The sequence below is a fragment of the Dermacentor albipictus genome, chromosome 1 (genome assembly GCF_038994185.2).
Source record: "Dermacentor albipictus isolate Rhodes 1998 colony chromosome 1, USDA_Dalb.pri_finalv2, whole genome shotgun sequence".
In the NCBI taxonomy this organism is placed as follows: domain Eukaryota; kingdom Metazoa; phylum Arthropoda; class Arachnida; order Ixodida; family Ixodidae; genus Dermacentor; species Dermacentor albipictus.
The window spans coordinates 50,757,049-50,777,004 of NC_091821.1; the positions used below are offsets into that span (position 1 = coordinate 50,757,049).

The window sequence follows — 19,956 nt, forward strand, 5'->3', positions numbered from 1 at the left end:
CCACCTGCTGAGAATTATTGAAGACATTAATACTAAAGGCACACTACCCCACAACACAATTCTCGCAACACTAGACGTCACGGCGCTGTACACCAACATTCCAATCCCTGATGGTTTAGCCTCGATAAAACAAACGCTGTCTAAACACAGTGCACAACACTCTACTGAAGTCTACCTGTCGCTTCTTGAATTAGTTCTAACACATAACTACTTCGAATTTGAAGAGAGTTACTACCTACAGATACATGGTACAAGCATGGGTACGCCTTTTGCACCAACCTACGCGAACATATTTATGGGGATTCTAGAAACAAATTTCCTATCGCGCTGCACTACCAAGCCCCACACATACCTACGATACATAGACGACATACTCATAATCTGGGGACACGGTCAAGACAGTCTAGATAAATATGTAGCCTTTCTAAATTCTGTTCACCCAACAATAAAATTCACATCAGAATCCTCAACTGAGCGCATAAACTTTCTGGACACAACAATATACATTGACAATGGTGAACTAAAGACAACGCTGTATAGAAAACCTTTCGACAAACAACAGTACCTAGAATATACCAGCCACCATCCCAGACACTGCAAACAAGGCATCTTTAAAGGCCAAGCCACACGACTACGTCGCATTTGCGTTGAAAACCAAGACTACATAGATAGACTCGATCACCTTAAAGAAACGCTATCAAACAGGAACCACCCAAACAGTGACCTTCAAACAGCTTACATCGCTGCAACCAAACTTGATCGAGCCGAGGTCCTCAAGCCCCGCCCGAGGATCACAAGAACAACAACGCCTCTTCTTACTACTAAATTCTCAAACGCACTCCCAAACGTGAATAACATCCTAAGTAAATACTACCCGATTCTCACCAGCAACCAGAAACTTAAGAAGATTTTTCCCGTCCCTCCCAGAGTGGTCTACAGACGCAACACTAATTTTAAAGATGTTCTTGTGCACGCCAAACTACAGAAAAAGAAGAAGTTGGGAACCAATCCCTGTGGCCGCCCCAGGTGCTCTACATGCAAACACATTCAATCCACTACTACAATAAAAAGTACAGCGTCGAATTACACACACAAGGTCTCTTCGGCTTTCACCTGCACATCAAGCAACGTAATCTACTGTCTAGAATGCGCCGCTTGTAGCAAACAATACATAGGTGAGACTGGACAACAAATCAATACAAGACTCAATGGTCACCGCGTGGACACAAAACACAATTTACCCAAAGCAGTAGCCAGCCACTTTAATGAACATGGACATATGTTTGACAAAGCAAGGCTCTATATACTACAAACAAATTTCCGTTCCCCTCGCGAAAGGAAGTATACGGAATCATACCTCATACACAAGTTTAATTGCCTACACCCGACAGGAATTAATTTGGCACGCGGCAACTTAGAATCTTTAAAAGCTGTTACTTAAATCTGAAACTCTCATATCATCAACCAATACACAAAATACATTAGGCCACCAGCCAACTTTAATTCTTAACCTCACCTACTCTTCCATTTCGAGAAAAGCAAAAAAAATTATTTTTTTTCTGCCTACTACTCAATTTAATGTACTCATTCAGGTTTTTACGTCTATACCAACTGTACGATCCCCTTCTTCCATGTACACTTGCCCCCGCCCGCTTCTGCACGCGTCACCCTCCTGTTTGTTATACCGATTTCGCCCCCCCCCTTCCCCCTCCCCCTCCCTTTTTTTAATCTTTTTTTTTCTTGAAACCACCTCGACAACACATTCCGAAGTCAATATGCCTTCTTCGGCGCCTCAACCCAGAATATCGCCTTCTGGATGCCGCCGTAACGACACCTATGTTAAGCGCGTGGGGCAGTGCCCCTTGAAAGACCATGCCGCTGCCTTTCAGTCACCCCATACATTGCACCGCAGACTCCTCGTCGCCACCTTAACTATTTCAATATTACTCGACCTATTACTACTATGCTGCTCAAGTCACTTTCAACTCATGCTTTTTTTGAGTGTGTGTTTGTGTGTCTGGGTTTTTTCCTTCTTTTCTGTCTCTTGTGTTACTCGCGCCTCGCGCACAGACCGCTTGACCGGCCCTTCTAATGCCTCAAAAACATGCCGCCGACTCCCCCTGAATACCTCCTAACCTTTCACATCCCCATCACGCTCCCAAGGCCCCGTATTTCTTAAAATTTCATTTTTCTCTTTCTTTTTCTTTCACTCCCCCCCCTTTTTGTGTCTTGGTGCCGCCTTGGCCCCCCCCCTTTTTTCCCCTTTTTTTTCGCTTTTTTTTCTGCTTCTATTTCTTTTCTTTTCTCCCCGCATGCCCACCCTCACGCTCTTGTCCCGTCGTCTCGAGAATGAGGCTCACAGACGTCGGACGACAGCGCCTGTTCCCTCTTGTAATCTCTCTCTTTAAAACCAGCCGCCAGCGACAACACCCGCACGTGACGTCACTGCACTAACCCTTTAAAACTAACACGCCGAGGATGACGAGGCCGCCTTTGACGAAGATAGGTCCTCCTATCGAAACGTTGGCCAGCCTGTCTGAGGTACTTCATCCCTGTTCACAAACTTTATATCACATACTTACATGTACGGGTATGCTATAATACTCACAGCTTATGGGGAGTGCGTACGGGATAGTGCGGGGCGTAACGTAACGTGGAGTGTGTTTCGGAGTATCCGGCTTCAAACTGAGCCCTTGCCTTGATTGATTACGCATTCGCACTGCATTTAAGGACGCAGGACAGACTGAGATGCTCATACTCTTACTTGACTGGTGTGTACATCATCTGCGCTAGTCCCGCTTCAATAACGCCTTCGTCGGAGCCTGCACGTGTTTCTTTGTGAAATGTCATGAATTCAACGCAAGTATTGGCATTGCTTTCTAAATGGGCTGACGCCGCCGAACTACTACCTTAAACTGTTCAATACAGTGCGCCTTAGCACTTGTACTTAAGGAAGTAATTATTAGCTTTCAGTCAGAAAGTGTTGCATCGGGACAACCATCATTTGACAACGTGTAGGCGTCGCATTTATTGTGAACACTGAAATAGACATCGCCTAGCGGACGCATCTGTTTGTTAATAATTGAACAGTCTTAATATATGCGTCATATGTGCAAGGCTATAATTAAGGTATCATTAAATATCCACATTAGTCTGCATATATATCAAGAATATCTAGGCGGTCGGATATCGAGATACTTTCTGAGCAAAGTCTAATTATATTGGTGTTCAGTGAATTCATGTAGCCTGTTGAAAATCGCCCCACTGAAATTTAATTTGCTCAGATTGCCCTTTAAATCGCACAATGCAAAGCGGTTTAAGGTGTGAGAGACCGGGCTCGTTAGTTTTCGTGATGTCTATATTTATTTAAACATATTAGCATTCTGCGTTGAGGACTAGTGTGACAATTAAATGACTCACAGAACCGGCGATGCTAAAGGCGGAGGTAATCTAACGTGCTCCTCTTTTTTTTTTTCGGTGATGTCTACAGCGCGCCGTTCCGTGTTCATGTCTCGTCACGGGGTGGCTAAAAATAGCACAAACTATTGTAGTCTAAATTTTTCTGTCTTTCCATTAGCGGAAGCGGCAAAAATACACCGTTTGTACTACTATTTCTGTTTATTGTGACCACAGTGTTTATTATAGAAGAAAAGGTAGTAAAACATTGTAACTGGTCTACTTACTAAATTTACACCCATTACTACTATTTTACTAGCTGATTGCTACGTCCGACAATCCAGAGTTATAGTAAGTAGGAGTGGGTGAATATTTGAAGTTTGAATACGAATCGAATATATTTTACTAGCCATTCGTATTCCTATTCGAAAAGAAACTATTTGGCAATTGCGATTATTAAGAAATTACCAAATATCTCGCAACAACCTGTTGTTAAAGCATAGTTTCTGTTCTATCTGCTGAATAAATCATTGTAAATTATCAGAAGGGAAGCAATAGCAAATGTTTGTGAAGCAACGCAAAAATAAACTGAGTAATGCAGGCCTATAGGTGAAAACCTACTTAACAACCTTGCGATTTTCGCTAGTGGTCACTTCAGTGTTACTGGCAGCAAACTAGTTCTGTAGCAGTTTTATTTGGTACTCTACAACCAGTGATGTTTTTTTTTTGCAACGGGCTCTTTTACACGTGTCTATCCGACACAAGTTCTTCAGCAGCTCTTTATTTTTTTCGCAATTTCTCATATATTTTCAGTCACCATTCATCTTGCGTTATTCGACTTTAAGACCTACGACATTCGGTCGCCAGAGGCGTGACGACCGAGCACCGGAGGTCTTAAAATTATATCTTTCACCGTGTTTTTCGAATCTTTTTTTCCCTTGAGCAGTCTGGCGAAAATTGGCTGGGATACGTTATACATGGTGTTTTATTTTAACTGCACCAAATTTTTATATATTGCCTGTGGCATATAGCACAATTCGACTATTCGATATTCGAGCGGATGCTCGCTACTTACTATTCGTGTTCCATTCGTATTAGACAAATATGATATTCTCCCATCTCTAATAATAAGTGTTCCCTCTACTAAGCAGTTGTACGTTTCACAAACCAGTTAGTAAAAGGCAATGCCGCCGTCACCGGTGGTCTATCATGCTGTATAGTGGCAGCCTTAAAGCAATGTTTCGATAAACTATAGTTTCTTTCATTGTGGCAGTTTATTAGTTATTTGCTGCGTTGTGGCACACATATGTGTAGAATGTACGTTATACAAGTATAGATTCATAATTTTGTTTATTTATCCAAATACATAGGTACGCACCGGTACAGCCTGTTCTCTTATAAAGTTTATGACTATACTCATAAGCTAGTTCTTTGAAAAATGACGTGTGGTATCCTGATCGTTGTACTGTACAATGCACGTGTTCTCCTTTGTCATTTCTTCCTTTCTGTACAGTGCTGTCTATTACAGTTCCTGTCATGAACCTTAGGTGCCTTTATTTGATGGAGCTATAAATATCACTAAACTGGGCGGCAATGCGGTCCTATGTTTTCGCATAGGTGTTTTTTCGCATACACCTTTAGAAGCAAGGCAACGTAATTATTTCGTGGCTATGGAAGCCCCACTTGTACACGAAACTGCCGTGCTTACTTAATTGGGTAGCAGACTGCACTTTACCGGTGCCATTTTTTTTGTTACTGATATGACCTAAGGAGATGTTGACGCACAATTTAAGGCGCCGGCTACTCCTTAGCTCTTGAATGGGTCTAGCCTGCAGAATACAGGGTTCAAGATTACATATCAAATATCCTTTTCATACAAGCACCAGGACTTGTCAAGCAACGTTTTCACAGTAACACTATCACGTAATATATACATGGTGCATACAATATACAAGCTAAACGACTCCACAGTTCTGTAGAATAAAGTCTCAAAAATACAAATGATGCTGTCGACTAATAATACAGTCTTTAGTAAGCGGGTGGTACGTAGATCGTGTAAATCATCACATTTAGTCACAACAAAACATTCTACATAACACAATCCACAAACGCATACATATATACAGCGACATTGAAATGAAATGAACAATGAAATCGTTAATAACGGCCAACAATGCCACTCTCTTAAAAAAAAGTATTTAGTGCTTTTAAAGCGCTCTTCTGCCGGCGCCATTAATATCTAATGTTTTTACACTGAGTAGCTGTTGTAGCTGCATGCACCACCCCCTTTGAGTAGTAAATGCAACAGCCGGCGTCGTTACTAATTACCCTTACAAGAATTCTAATTACGTTTGTGACAAGCAGTTACTAGCTTTTGACGAGTAACTGACGCGACCTTTTTTTTTCTGAGAGTGTGTGAATGTAATAATAAAACTAGACTGTCAAAGTCCTTTCTACACCTCGTCGGTGCGTACTTACCAGCCTTTTTACTGGGTTTCGTGTGGCCTAATGGCTTCACATACCACTCTGCGATTGTTCCAGCGCATAAAAGTAGTGCTAGAGAGCAGAAGAGCGCACTGAAAGAGATAAACGATGCGTTGCGAGATTGCGAGAGTAAATACCGGAGGCATCGGGAAGTTGCGCGCATCGAAAGAATTCTCATTGAGGAACTTACATGGAGCAGGCCTGGAGTATAGTTAAGGACTTTGGATCATCAGTTCTGCAACCACGAACCGTGGCATTCACTCCGTATAACTTCATAACTGGGGATTTAGAGGGAAAGAACAGAGCGATGATACCGAGCAGCGATCAGTGCGTCCTACACGCTTTGAGCTCGCATGCCCGTAGCTACACAAATATTAATTACCGTCAGAATGGTAGTTTTGGTGAAGTGGGCATAATTTCTCAATTATGCGACATAGTTTCACAAAATCGCACATAAAGCCAGAGTTAACGTTCTTGTACTGAAATAATGCATAATATATGTATTTTTTTAATCGCATGCTAACATCGACGTGTGTCATAAAGTGCTGTTTGCTTCTTTACCTTTTTTTTACGTGAAGTATGCAGTGTTCGACACTCCCAGCGAGCCACGATATTGCATATTTGTCCGTTAAATTCTGGGTCATTAAACTCTCGCACGAGCACCCTAATTACAAACACAGACCCCTTTCTTGCACCTTTACTTTCGCTAAAGACAAGTACATAGTATTTCACAAGTTGCGTAACCTTGTTAGTGTGGTTGCCATGCTTGCATATTAGGAGCCGCCAAACCCAATTTAGAATTACTTCTGTATCGTGTGTGTGTGTGTGTGTGTGTTTAAATTATTTTTTCTCTCCAGCCTATCGCATCCATTTGCCCCTTCCCAGGTACCAAGTAGCCACCCGGAAATAATCTCTGGTTAACCTCCCTGTCTTTCGTTTGCCTCTCTCTCTCTCTCTCTCTCTCTCTCACCTTCACCTACTGAAACACAGCACCAATACGTATTCAAGGAAGAAAAATTTTTCAAGAAAACACCCTTTCATCAGCTAGAATCTGTCCTTTGGATACGAAATGTCACTGACAAATCACTCCTCAGTGACTGCTTAAAATTTTAAAATTCTATACTGGATGACTCTCCTATATAGGTAGACTGCGCAGTTCGCCACAAGAAATTTTGTCATAAGGGGATAGCATTATACCACATCTTTCAAAAACTGTGCGAGTTTATTTAAGCGCTGGATTGTCTGTGTGGACGGAGAATAACCTCGCTTTTAGAAGGACGGAATGATAAGTTGGTTGATACGGCATTATAATAGAGTGTAAACAGCACACAGCGTCACTTTGTCATCTTGTGCAAACAGCACACAAGATGGCAAAAAGGACGAGAACACGGCGCGGCGTCCCCGTCTTTTCTGTTGCACTGTAGGCCCCGTTCGCGAAACGCGGTGTACATAGTGCCGCCTTCAGGGTGGGAATTTCTGGCAACAGAAACAAATGGAAATGGGCCGCCCTAAGTAATGCTTTAGAACTCGAAAGTCTCTATGAACAATGTGGTGCAGCAATAGAAACTAAAACAGCAGGCATTCTAGTCATAACTGTATTTCTATCTCAGCGATTGTGGAGGAATAATCATGCTGAAGTGCGTGGACATGCAAGATAACAGTATAGCAAGAAATGCCCTTACTTGAACTAAACAAATAATCTATTTCAGAGTGTGAGCACAGTGAAGGCAGGCATATCCCAACTCTAAAGTCGATGCTGTGAAAACCGGTGTCCGTAGTCGCAGTCAGTGGATCCTTCCGCCCCTGCATATGTTTGATTGGGAAAAAAGTTATATAGTAGTCAAAGTGGAGCTCCGCTGTTTCACAAATTACAGGCAGTGATTTCATTCAATAAAAATATTTAGTGCTCCAAGTTCCTCACACCAACAGTATCTCAGACTCGTAAAGTCGCCCGTGCGAAAGAACGGTCCACTGGAACGGGCACAGACAATGACAAACATTCCTTATGAAAGGAAACCTCCGTAGGTCTGTGTTGATAGCTGAAATTTGCCTGTCTTTGACAAGGATTCTAAAGAAAATGTAAATATTGACAGTCACTTAAATATCCTTACGTGACTTGAATGCGAAAGCGTTATGTCGTATCACGTGTCATACGTGACACGTGACGTGACGTCATACATGAGCACGTTGAAATCCACATCCATTTATAACGTTACCATGATACGTGACGTCATACATTGTCACGTTTGCTTCACAGTTCTACCTTAATCTACCTTGCTCCAATTTGTATCCACAATCCACCTTAATTCACATTAACTCACTTTAATCCACCATAATTCACCTTGCTGTAATTTGTACCAACCTTAGTCCACTTTATTTAACCTTAGTTTACTCTATTCCACCTTAATGCACTGTATTCCAGCTTAATCCACCTTACTTTAATTTGTACCAACCTTAATCCAGCTTAATCTAGTTTAATTAACCTTAATCGACCTAATTCCACCTTAATACGCCTTAACCATCTTTCTCTTATCTGTAGCAATCTTAATCCACCTTAACTCGCCTCAATCTGTTTTAATCCCCTTTAATTCACCTTCATTCACTTCCACTTAATTTACTCCACCTGAAGTTGCAATTTTTCCTAATTCTGCATTAAAAAATTTACAATCTAAATAAAAATTCGAAATCAGCAGTCCCTATATTTTAATATGCAACAAACTTTGTCAAATTTGGCGCAGTGGTTCCTGAGAAAACAAATTCTCCTTCCACATGTATTTTGATAAGAGCACCCGAGCTAAAGCTTCCTCTTAATACTTGGCAATACGCAGCAAAGCAATTGTATGTCCTCATGTAAGGGTATTCCCCCCCCTCCCCCTGTGTATGACTGCATCGTGATGATCACGATATCTTAGATATGATTAACTTCGAGCCCAATATAATGAATGGAAAGCATGAATTCAACAATACATTCCTTTAGCTTGCCCACATTTTCTTTTTGTGGGGTAGCCAACCGGACGTTATTCTGGTTAACCTCCCTGCCTTCTGCTTTTCTCTTTCCTTTCTTCCCCATTTTCGCTTGGAATATTTCTGGTTATGTTAAATGAAGTCACCTGATAATTTACGGCTGTTTGGGCCATTCACTTTACCGTATTTTATTGTATTAGCACCAGTTGTTCGCTGTCAGTCTGTACCACCACACCGCATCTATAAGTGACGTTTTGCGACTTAAATATAATCTCAGGTTTACCGGACCTAGTAGTGCTCTCGTAAAACAGCTTTTTGTACGGTTGCCCTCTCCAAATTTTTTACTTGCCTGGAGCAATAAAGTGGAACGGAATTTAAACGAAAACGTTTTGAGAAATCGTTTATGTTCCTACAAAGCTTTAGTGTTTGTTTTTCTTATAAAATATGCATTATAAACTTGCAAATTCTCATATCTTTCATCTAGTAATGCAAAACCAAAAATAAACATAAAAAGTCGGGAGTTCAGATCACTCTTAACTGTTAGGGTCAAAGCAGCTGTCTCTGGTTTGCTTTCTTACAATATTCCCCTTAGCGTCGCGTGAGCTAGTGCGTTTCTGTTTAGTTGAAATACTGGTGTTATTTCTCCGATTCTTTTGGCTACCTGGCTTTAGAACGGGGGACTCTCTCACGAATGACTTCCTACTGCTTATGCCAGTACCCATCCTTCATAGTGGCTTGTGTAGTTGAACTCACGCGTAACATGCCGGCGGCGTGGAAACGCTCCACGAGGCTGCGCATGGCTTCCTTGGGCATTTGGGCGAAGAGCGAGCAGTAGCGGCCTTTGAAGAGTAGCTCGCCCTGGTAGTCATGAAAGCGGGTCTTGAGGCACTGCTCGTAGCCTCCCAAACTCACCAGGCTGCCCTCGAGCAGGTTGGTCGGCACCAGGCCATTGGCGGTCACCACTAAAAGAACGCGCGGGGGGAGACGATCAATTTGTAACCTTTTCATGGTGATCGGTGAGTGGCACGAATTTAATAAAAAAATCAATAGTACTTCTCTAGAGCGCTAGACGCACTGTCCGTATAAGACGCGTTGCTGATTAGAGATAATCACACATGGCTCTCTAGAAAGCCTTTAGCGCCTTGCACTTATCAGCTCACGTCACATTGCACTGGCCTGATACAAATAAACTCCAATTAAACTCTCCCTGAAGTCGTGTCACGTATGCCACGTTGTCTTATTTTCAACCAAGCATTCCAGTAATGATATGAAGCTATTAAAAAGAAAGCTGTTTTCACCATAAGCATCATCAAACCCAACCACAACAACCCTAACAACGCTAACAACAACCACAAACATATGTAAGGACCATACGAAAATTAATGATCAACAACTTTTTGAATGCAAGTCGGAAAGTGTACAAGAATGGTCGTTTGGCAGTACGTCGCACCGTCTTTTAAGCAGCCATCAATTGTCATTTGCCATAAACAGGTTGCGCCATCTAGCTACCAGCAGGCAAAAAAAAAGTTGACAGTTACTTTAGCATACCCTAAAGAGAATGAAGGCAAAAGCCTGCGCGCTCACCAGACATTATATTTATTTATTTATTTATTTTACCCACAGTGTTTGCACATTACAGAGGGAAAGGGCATATTGCAGACAAAAACTGAAAAAAAAAACAGCTGATACAATAAGAATAAGCAGCAGAAACAATCCACAAGTTAATTGAAAACATGTGCAGTTGGAACTAAGAAAAAGCAGAGTAATTTCAAGATCTAAAAATATAAACAAACAAACAAACAAACAAACAGGCTAAACAGAAGAACAAATTGAGTACAAACAATGAGGCAATGCTATGCATGTTATTCAAAGAACACTTAAAGCGCGATGTATCCGCAATAGCAGTAGCTGCTTCTGGCCGGTGATTCCATTCGGACGTGGTCCGAGGCGAAAATTCGTGTAAGTAGGTCACAGTTCTGCAACGAGGAATATAAACTTTTTGGAGGTGGTCAGTTCTAGATGATCTGAAGGGAGGGGATTTACCGAACTGCTCACGAGGATTATTGCTGTGATAGTAAATTTTATGAAGAGGAGTGAGCCGGGCTATTTCTTTCCGAATGGTAAGTTCCGGAAGATTAAGCAGTGACTTCATCATGGTAACACTGGCTGTGTGGTCATAATTGGATAAGATGAAGCGAATGGAACGCTTCTGCACTCTTTCAAGTTCGTTTATCCGTCTACTACCACCGGGATCCCAGATAGATGATGCCTGTTCAAGTGAGGGACGGATGTGAGGAGTGTAGAGAAGATTTTTAAGTGATGGGGGTGCGATATAGAAATTTCTTCGGAAGTGCTCAAGTGAACGGTTTACTTTGGCGATGATGTACCTTGCATGGTGCTCCTATGATAGGTTACTACAGATATGAACAGCGAGATATTTGTAAAATGAAAGCGACTCAAGGGATGTATTATCAAGATGATAGTGTGGACATGCTATTGAGGGGCGAGATATGCGCATTGATTTGCATTTTGAAGTGTTTCATTCCATCTTCCATGTTTGACACCGGCCAAGTATGTTATTTAAGTCGGTCTGGAGCAAGGCAACATCTTCTTGGATATCTGTTTTCTGGTAAATTACTCAGTCATCTGCGAATAGGCAAACCTTTAATGAAATGTTACTGCCTAGGTCATTCATGAAAATTAAGAAAAGTAAGGGTCCCAATACAGACCCCTGGGGAACACCCGACAGCACTGGTTGGACTGGGGAATCAGCAGTATTAGGCAGAAACAAACTGAGCACGGTTAGAAAAGAAAGCTCGAATCCAGTAAAGCACATTAGGATCTAGATTTAATTGGCCAAGCTTAAGAAGTACAAACTGATGACTAATCTTGTCAAATGCTTTAGAGTAATTTAAAGAAACACAATCTATTTAAAATCCAGAAATCGAGCAAATGATACAGGTCATCAGTAAAGACCAGAAACTGTGTTTCGCAAGAAAAGTTCTTGCAGAAGCCATGTTGTGTAGGTGCAAAGAACTGGTTCGACTCAAGAAACTTAACAAGTTGTTATACCGCAATGTGAAAGGGCAGTCAAGTGCTTTGGCATAAATTATTAGTTTGCCTCTAACACCACGAATGTTGGCTGAAAAATCCTCCCGCATGACCACCCTGCGTCCTTTGAGCGTGTGACGCTTCGAAAAAAAAGACCGTTTCTTTTGTTTTGTAGGCGGAAAACTAATTGGTCGAACTTTGTTAGCGGAAAATTTCCCCATTCTATCCATGCGCAAGCGCAATGTTATCGTCAGATAACGTTAGTTCGAGAGACTGGCAGATTAAACTTAAAACATTTTCTTCTGTCTGCTGTGCCGTTTCAGAAGCGTTATCGACGATTCCAAAAAATACTAGATTGTCCCTCCGAGAGCGATCATCCGCTACATCAATACGCACGCATAGCTTCAGCGCCTCGCTTTGCACTTGCTGAATTAGTTGACGCATTGTTGTTAGTTGACAGTGTACATTATGTAAATTAGATGTCGGCTTTTCGACATTTTATAGGTGCTTAATTATGGTAGGAATATCTAAAGTAAGCGATTGTTGCTGACTCTTAAGCTCTAGGATATCACTTGACATCGTCATCTGTGCACCTTCAATGCGAATGGAGCGTTCATGCATGTCTTTCATCAATTTGTGTATCTCAGTAAGCTGATCATCCTTGGGACACGGGTTCTGATCAACATCACCGCATATTGACAGCAGCAATTCCCACAAAGGCACATATAAGGCTTCTGGGCATGGAAGCACTCCGATACAACGGTTGTCCGACCGAAAGTTAACATATATAGGGTAATTTGTTGAAAAAACTCAGCTGCAAAAGGTAGGCGAGCATGAATGAGTACATGCTTCAGGTGATGCTTCCATGCCCACTGCTTGCGGCATGCCTGCAACATGGTTTTAACGTTTTGACAAGTTTTAACAGTCGTTACATTACTTGACATTTTTATTCGAATACATTTCTACTTCCTATTACTTGTTTTCTCCCACCAAAGGTCTTAAGTTCGAGCGCCTTAATTGACTCTACCTTAACTGTTCCTTGATTAAATCTGCCTTAATTAATTTCGCAATAATTAACAGGAAATGTAGTGGGTCATACTTTCGACCTTCGCGATGTCAATTGGAATCCAACTTGGAGATATGGCCGGTTCACCCATATCTCCAAGTGGGTTCGGCTCCAACCAAAGGTCGAGTGTTCAACTCCCACCAAAAGTCGAAGGTTCGAGTGCCTTAATTAGCTCTATCTTAATTTACTGTGCCTGAACAATTCTTGCCTTAATTAACACCGCAGGTCGTGCTGACGCTTCTGCTTCACCACATCTTCATGTTTTCTTATAAAGAAATTGATGGCCTATTTTGCCCTAATTACCATCAAAATTCGTGTGTTCGACTTCCACGAAAGGTTGAGCGTTCGACTCCCTATGAATTTTGGTGACATAACGTCGGACATCATATTTTTTTTTTACCTATAAGGCATCTAAGGCTTTCGCCTTATTATCAGCCCACAATCCGTTGCGAGAAAGTGCGTTGCTTGAATTTCTCGTCAAACAGCAACTTTCAGCCATAATGCTTAGACATATTCATAAGGCTTAGCATTTGTTTACGGGCTCTAACACTGTGCGATGATAAGTCAGACATTTTAAATACGACCAGTCGAATATTCAAGATCAGGAGCGGAGTTGTCGCTTCCAGACCGCAGCGGCAGAAGCCAAGGAGACCTTTCATCTACTTATCGAAGACAGGTGAGTAACTATAGACTAAACCCGCCGTGGTTGCTCAGTGGCTATGGTGTTGGGCTGCTGAGCACGAGGTCGCGGGATCGAATCCCGGCCACGGCGGCCGCATTTCGATGGGAGCGAAATGCGAAAACACCCGTGTGCTTAGATTTACGTGCACGTTAAAGAACCCCAGGTGGTCAAAATTTCCGGAGTCCTCCACTACGGCGTGCCTCATAATCAGAAAGTGGTTTTGGCACGTAAAACCCCAAATATTATTATTATTATTAACTATAGACTAAATAGCGAGAATGCTTGAAACAGTTGTCACAGTGCTGTTCGGACGATGATTAAAAGCTTAGGTCACCGGCACCTAAAGCACTGCAGATGCTATGTCACGCATTGCGCGGCAAGTGACTTGCAAAAAGAAAAGACCTTGCAGCACAAGGTGCACTTTCACACTTTTAGATAAAATTGGTTGGGAACTGCTTCCGCACCCGCTTTCCAGCTTTGGTCTGGCTCATTCGTACTTCCATCTGTTCGGATACTTGAAGAATAAAATGTAAGTCTAGGGATATGAGCCAGCAGAGATACGTGCAGCAGTGCACCACTGTCGGGAACGGAGTTCTCTCAGGAGGGGATTTTCAGTCTTTCCGACCAGTGGAGAAAGATGTATGCAAAGAAATGGGGCATTAAGTGAAATATTGAAGGAAAGTAAAACCAACACCATGAACAACAAAACAAGGTAGGACTGTCTCGCTTTCAATAATGCAGCGTAATAATTTGTGAAAACTTTTGCCATTTACTTTCAGAACGATCATCGTATGGTATTACTTATATTCGACATGCCATCACTCGATCTCAACGTCTGAAGCTTGTGTCGCAGTGTTTCAACATTTGTTTCACTTAGGTTCAGTTCGGATAGTAGCATCCAAGATTGTAATGAGAAGACGTGTTATTAATGCACGTAGAAAAAAAATGACCATGTTAGATTGAGAGAAGTCCGTGCTTTTATCGTAACGATTGATGGTGTTTTACGTTCAGAAGTTCTAGACTTGAGAAACAACGTAGTGGAAAGCTCCGGTTTGATATGATCTCAGGAAATTCTTTAATATGCATAATCGGCCATAAAGATTTGCAGGAAACATTATAGATAGAAAATAGTTTACTCCAATTTAATGTTTCCGTCTTTAGCACTTTATAATACCTACATAATGATGCAGTAAAATATAAGCGCTGTTTTATAGCAGACTGCACATTCATACTTGTCGTGGAACACATGTCCCGTATACTTCTGAGGCAGACTGTGTAGGCAAGCTTAAGTTTGCAGGTTTTATGATATTCTTCCTTTACAACCGACTATATGGCGGCTGCAGCTGGGAATTGATCCCGTGACTTCATGCTCCGAGACAAGATTGCGAGTTTGCAAGAGCGTAAATAGCTCCTCCAAATATAAAACATTACGACCCGGATTCACAAGGCTGTTAGTGTGTAAAAACGGTAGATCAAATTATACACTGGCCAGTGTGTGTGTGTGTGAAAACATTTATTGGAATGAGGTCCGGAGGCTCGACTTCTCAAGTCAAGGCGGGCCGCTCCTACGTTGGCACTGTCAGGCCAAGCCTTTCAGCGGCATCATGGGCCCTCTGGACGGCCCTTAGTTGGTCCTGAAACAATGGGCTTTGAATCCTTTTCTCCCACTGTGTCCATTCTTCAATGAGGTTGAGGAGAGTCGCGGGGCAACCCGCCAGCATATGTCTGATTCCAATGATGCCATTACAATCGTTGCAGTCCATCCTAATCTCCCTCTCTGGATATATTTTATTAATGGTGTACGGTGTGGGATATGTACCTGTTTGCAATAAGCGCAGTGAGACTGCCTGAGCCCTGTTCAGTTTTGAATGTGGCAATAGGAATTGCCTGCGTCCTAAATAGTAGTGTTTGGTAATGTCATTGTATGTTATTAAATGATCTCTAGATTCCCTGGCTTGATGGTGAACGGCTCGGTTGTGATTGTCACGGTTAGCAGGTCCTCGTGCCAAGTCATGAGCAACCTCATTGAGGTTTATTCGAGTCTCGTCCACTTTTCCCATATGCGCAGGAAACCATCGAATTTCAGTTCTCATAATCCCAATGTTTTCAAAAAGTTTCGCGGCAACACCACCAGTGGTCATACCGAAATACACAATAGCCGAGGTTATGGCCAAAGGCACGTACATTAACGAACAAAAGGCTTTATGAATTCCACCCCAAGTGACAATGCAATGTGCGAGACAGCTCCTTGGAAGTCAAGGTAAAGCAGCACCCTGTCCAAGCGCGGAAGGAGGGATGGCTGGTGTACCACTTGAGCTTCAGTTAAAAAATTGCTGTGGTGAACAGCTTTCGTAATGCGAGACAGATTGAAGCAGGGGTGTCTTGAGTAACCAAACCAATTGTTAAGCTTGTATTCTATCAAGTGGGAATAATGTCATTTTGCTTGGAGATGTGGGAGATGCCAGGTGTAGGTGGTGCGACGGGAGGGGGGGGGGGTTGGAGGGGAAGAGAGTCAGGGTGGTCTAGAAATAACTTGGATAGGCAGCAAAAGAATGTTGTACGCATATAGGAGGTGGCGGTGGTGGAGAAGTATAACCCTACAGCCTCAATACTTTAACTTCCGAGTGTGATGAGACGCATTTTGAATAGCTGTTTCTCCCGAAGGTTATGTGACTGAGTAACTGTGCAAGCGTATCGTATTTCTGCATTATACCTCCACGTTTGCTTTGTTAGTCTCTGTCCTCCTCCTTGTGTGTCTGCGAGCATCAAGTCAGGAGGTGTTGTTCGCCTCGCGTCTGACAGAGTGGTCAGCTCCGTGAAACTGTGTTAGCAAACAGGTACGTAATTTCTGGCACTTGTGTTTTCACCTCATTCGTGGCTGGTTATTTTCGAAGCTTGATATATGGAGGGATTATGTTCTATTTAAAGGTGTTTTGCAGCATGTCTCACCAACGTACACTCTGTAATGGCATATTCAACTGATCGCTTCAGAGAGCTGTCACCTTGCTGTAAAGTTGTTCAATATAGCTTTGAAGCGGTATACTACAAGGATGTATACATTTATTCACGGGTCTTGTTTTATCATCAACACTGTAGCCAGCCTGCTATGGTAATACAACTTAGTTATTGTCTCTTATGGTACGCCCACACTAGCGACAAAAACGCGCGCGACACGCCGCACGCGGCAAGCGCCCGCGCGGCAGACGCGTGCGGGCAAGTCCACAGTCGCGTTTTGCGGCACGCGGCAGCGGCCCGTGGAGTCCCGCGTTGTCTCGTTCCATTCGATACTTCTCGCGACAACGCGCTCTCCGTTCTGTCCATTTCGTCTTCCATCGGAAGTGTGTGTTTTTTTGCGCCACTGCCGGCCACGCTCAGGCATGTCGGATACGGACGAGGAGCTACTGGTGACTGTGAACACTATAATACTTGTTTGTTCTTTACTTGTGCGACGCCGACGTGCCAGACAGCGGACAAGAAAGTTTTGAGTGCGGTACAGGGACACTGAGGGCCAGGCGCACACTCTGCTTCCCCACCTTCACCAATTACTCACCTGTCATGCCAAACTGCTGTCCATAATGTGCCAGCGGTTGGCGCGCAGCTCCTTGTCCGACGCTCGATTTATCATAGAGGTACGCATATCCGCGAACGGTTTCCAAAAACGCCTCCATTGCGAGGCGAATTCTTCGTCGACGCCTCAGTGGCGGTGTGGTAAGGCTTAACAAAAACAGCCCCCTTGACTGGAAATGGCCTCTGAGATTTTACGGCGCGCGTGTCACTGTTCAGGCCCATAGATTATGATTCTTTGCTTATGCGACAGGTGGCGCCACAACAGCGCGGCTCGTAAAGCGGCTCGCTTCTGATTGGTGGACGTTTCGCGTCTGCCGCGAAAAATGGGTCTCGCACCCATTCGCGCGTTTGCCGCGCGTTGCTGCCGCTTTTCGTGAATCTTGCCGCGCGCGACAGCACCGCTCGCCGCGCGCGTTGTGTCGCGCGCGTTTTTGTCGCTAGTGTGGACGTACCATTACACAGCTTTTGAAGCACGACCATAGAGGCAGATCATAAAGAAACTTGCCCCGACACTGAGAGTGGCATACCAGGCATCGGTAACATTTTGAGCAAATTGACCGACGTTGCTGCTTCTTTTGAAGAGTACTCTTGAAGAGTCCGGCAGTCTCATGCCGCCAGCTTCCCAAAAGGTGGGTGTCCTTCCAAGCATCTGGAACTCCCGTAGTTGCCGCGGGCCCTCAGGCCGCAAGCGAGCTTGTGCCTGTTTTACCGGTAGTGGCAGCACTCGTCTGTCTCCCACAGCAGCGGCAGATGCTCGACTATGTCGCCAAAGCAGTGGTGGGGACAAGGGGCGCCGAGACACCCTCGCAAACATATATAGCCCCCTCTTTAGAGATGAGAGCCCATATAAACAACTGAGCCTCAGGTAGTGGTACATCTCTAGTGATCAGAAAAAAACGGTGCCTTTCCGGTGGCACCAGGATTCGAACCTAGTTCTTCGCGCATATGAGACGCACGCTCTACCATTTCACCACCGGTACGGTTGGATACGCCGTAAAGAAAGAGGAGTACTGCATACACGTTTTGCGGGAGTAAGTGCTCGCCAGATATTTGAGTCCATTTTCCAGAGTTGGTATGCTTGTCGATCAAAAGGAGAACGCTCCCTCATCTAGTGCCCGAGGCAGAGTGAACGTGCTACCTAGGTGTTTATAAAAGAACTTGTTTAAAATAAAGTTACATATGGCAGTTAGTGGAGCTGATGCAATAATTGGCAAACGCGAACGTATGACAATTTATTTCGTCTGGATCGAGACATTCTGGCTGCAATCTTTAGCATCAACTGCTGTAGAAACACCAGGACAAAAGTTCTAAACGCAAAGTTGACACCACTCGACCGCACCATAATGGTGTTTGTAAACGAACGTAGCAACATGAATGCAACTGCACTACAGTGCTTATCAGGATATCCGCCGACTGTTGTGTCAGTCAAATCAGCTCATGATGTTGTGTGTCAGGGGCTGACCGGTGGCTAAATTGAACATAACAAATTTAATATTTATCAGCGATTTGAAGCTACCTGCATGTCGACGTTTAGTTTGAAGTCACATATATTCTCTTTGGCCACAAAAGACGGAATAGTAGAATATTTATTATGTAGTTCCGTTTCATTCTGAGCTCCCGACCGCCCCTGGCTGCACGACTGGCTGCACGCTGGCTCCATGCAAGAAAACTGGCTATTGCTATATATGATATTCGTTACCTTGCTTTGAGTGTGCCACGCGTGTAGAATAGAAACGATGCAATACAGTTAAGAAAATACTAAAGACAAAGTTCAACGCTGCGATGCGCACCCGTTCAATTCGCCTGCGAAACTATTTAAATACAAGCAATAGTTTCAAGAGTAGCAGCTTCACAGATTAAGAAACAGCTCCTATACTTGACGCTGTATATGCATTCCATCAAATACACGAAGATCGGAATGAGCCTCGCTTTATGTTCTGACGACAGTTTGGGCACACGAGATTCTGGCTTCCGCCGGAGCTCGATAAATAGAAGGCTGGTCTTTTCATGTGCGTTAATGGGACAGACCGGTATGCTTTTGCTGGCTTTCCCACTGAAGTGAATTGCCAACTTTTGCTGACAGTTTACTTCAGTGGCACTGATCAAGCTTGGTGCCTACCCACAGATGTACTCACTGCGGATCGCCCATGGTTCCTTGAGCCTTAGATGCAGGAAGAGCTTGATGAGACTCGAAGAACAGGCAGCGCCGACCTCCCCACTCGTCAACAACTCCGAGACCAGTGGCAGCGCCTTCCGGGAAAGCAGAGTGAGGGCATCGTCCACGTCGGCCTCAAAGCTGCGCGTGCTTGCCTCGCTGTCAATCGGCGCTCCAGCCACGGTGGTTGTGGTATCATCGACGCATTCACTAGAAGCGATAAAGTGGGCGACCATGTATCCAAGCAGAGGAAGCCTGTTGCTACCTATCAAGTTCATCGCGCTTGCTGCTTATTATACACCGCTCTCACTATCCGTGCACTGGGTGAAGCACTAGAGCTTGCGTGCAGCACGTCCGCAGGACGAGCAAGCTGACATGCCCTATCTAACGTTGTCTAAACAACGCGCACTCGGACGGCAAATGCCTTGGAACTGCGTGGACAGACTGGCTTTAGAAAAAACAGAGGCTAAGACCAGCGTATGCGGATGGCTGTAACTTAACGACTTGCCAGCAGGTACAGCGTACCGCCCAAGCGGGCCTCCGGTGTCGACTTGTTCGCATCATCAGCTCTCCGACTCGGAACAGTGCATC

The 19,956-nt window shown here is 43.8% G+C and overlaps 1 protein-coding gene across 3 annotated transcripts in view; it reads right to left on the reverse strand.

Annotated features, from left to right (window-relative positions):
• LOC139054917 (nose resistant to fluoxetine protein 6-like) overlaps positions 1–19,956 on the reverse strand; it is a 38,894-nt gene extending 18,938 nt beyond the window's left edge. For all 3 annotated transcript variants that reach the window (XM_070532660.1, XM_070532662.1, XM_070532658.1), the window contains exons 1-5: positions 19,346–19,956; positions 9,598–9,806; positions 7,563–7,683; positions 6,071–6,158; positions 5,875–5,972 (exon numbers count right to left, since the gene is read on the reverse strand). In XM_070532660.1, coding sequence (XP_070388761.1) covers positions 5,875–5,972; positions 6,071–6,158; positions 7,563–7,683; positions 9,598–9,806; positions 19,346–19,643 — 814 coding nt within the window. In that variant the 5' untranslated portion in view covers positions 19,644–19,956. The remainder of the gene's footprint in view (positions 1–5,874; positions 5,973–6,070; positions 6,159–7,562; positions 7,684–9,597; positions 9,807–19,345) is intronic.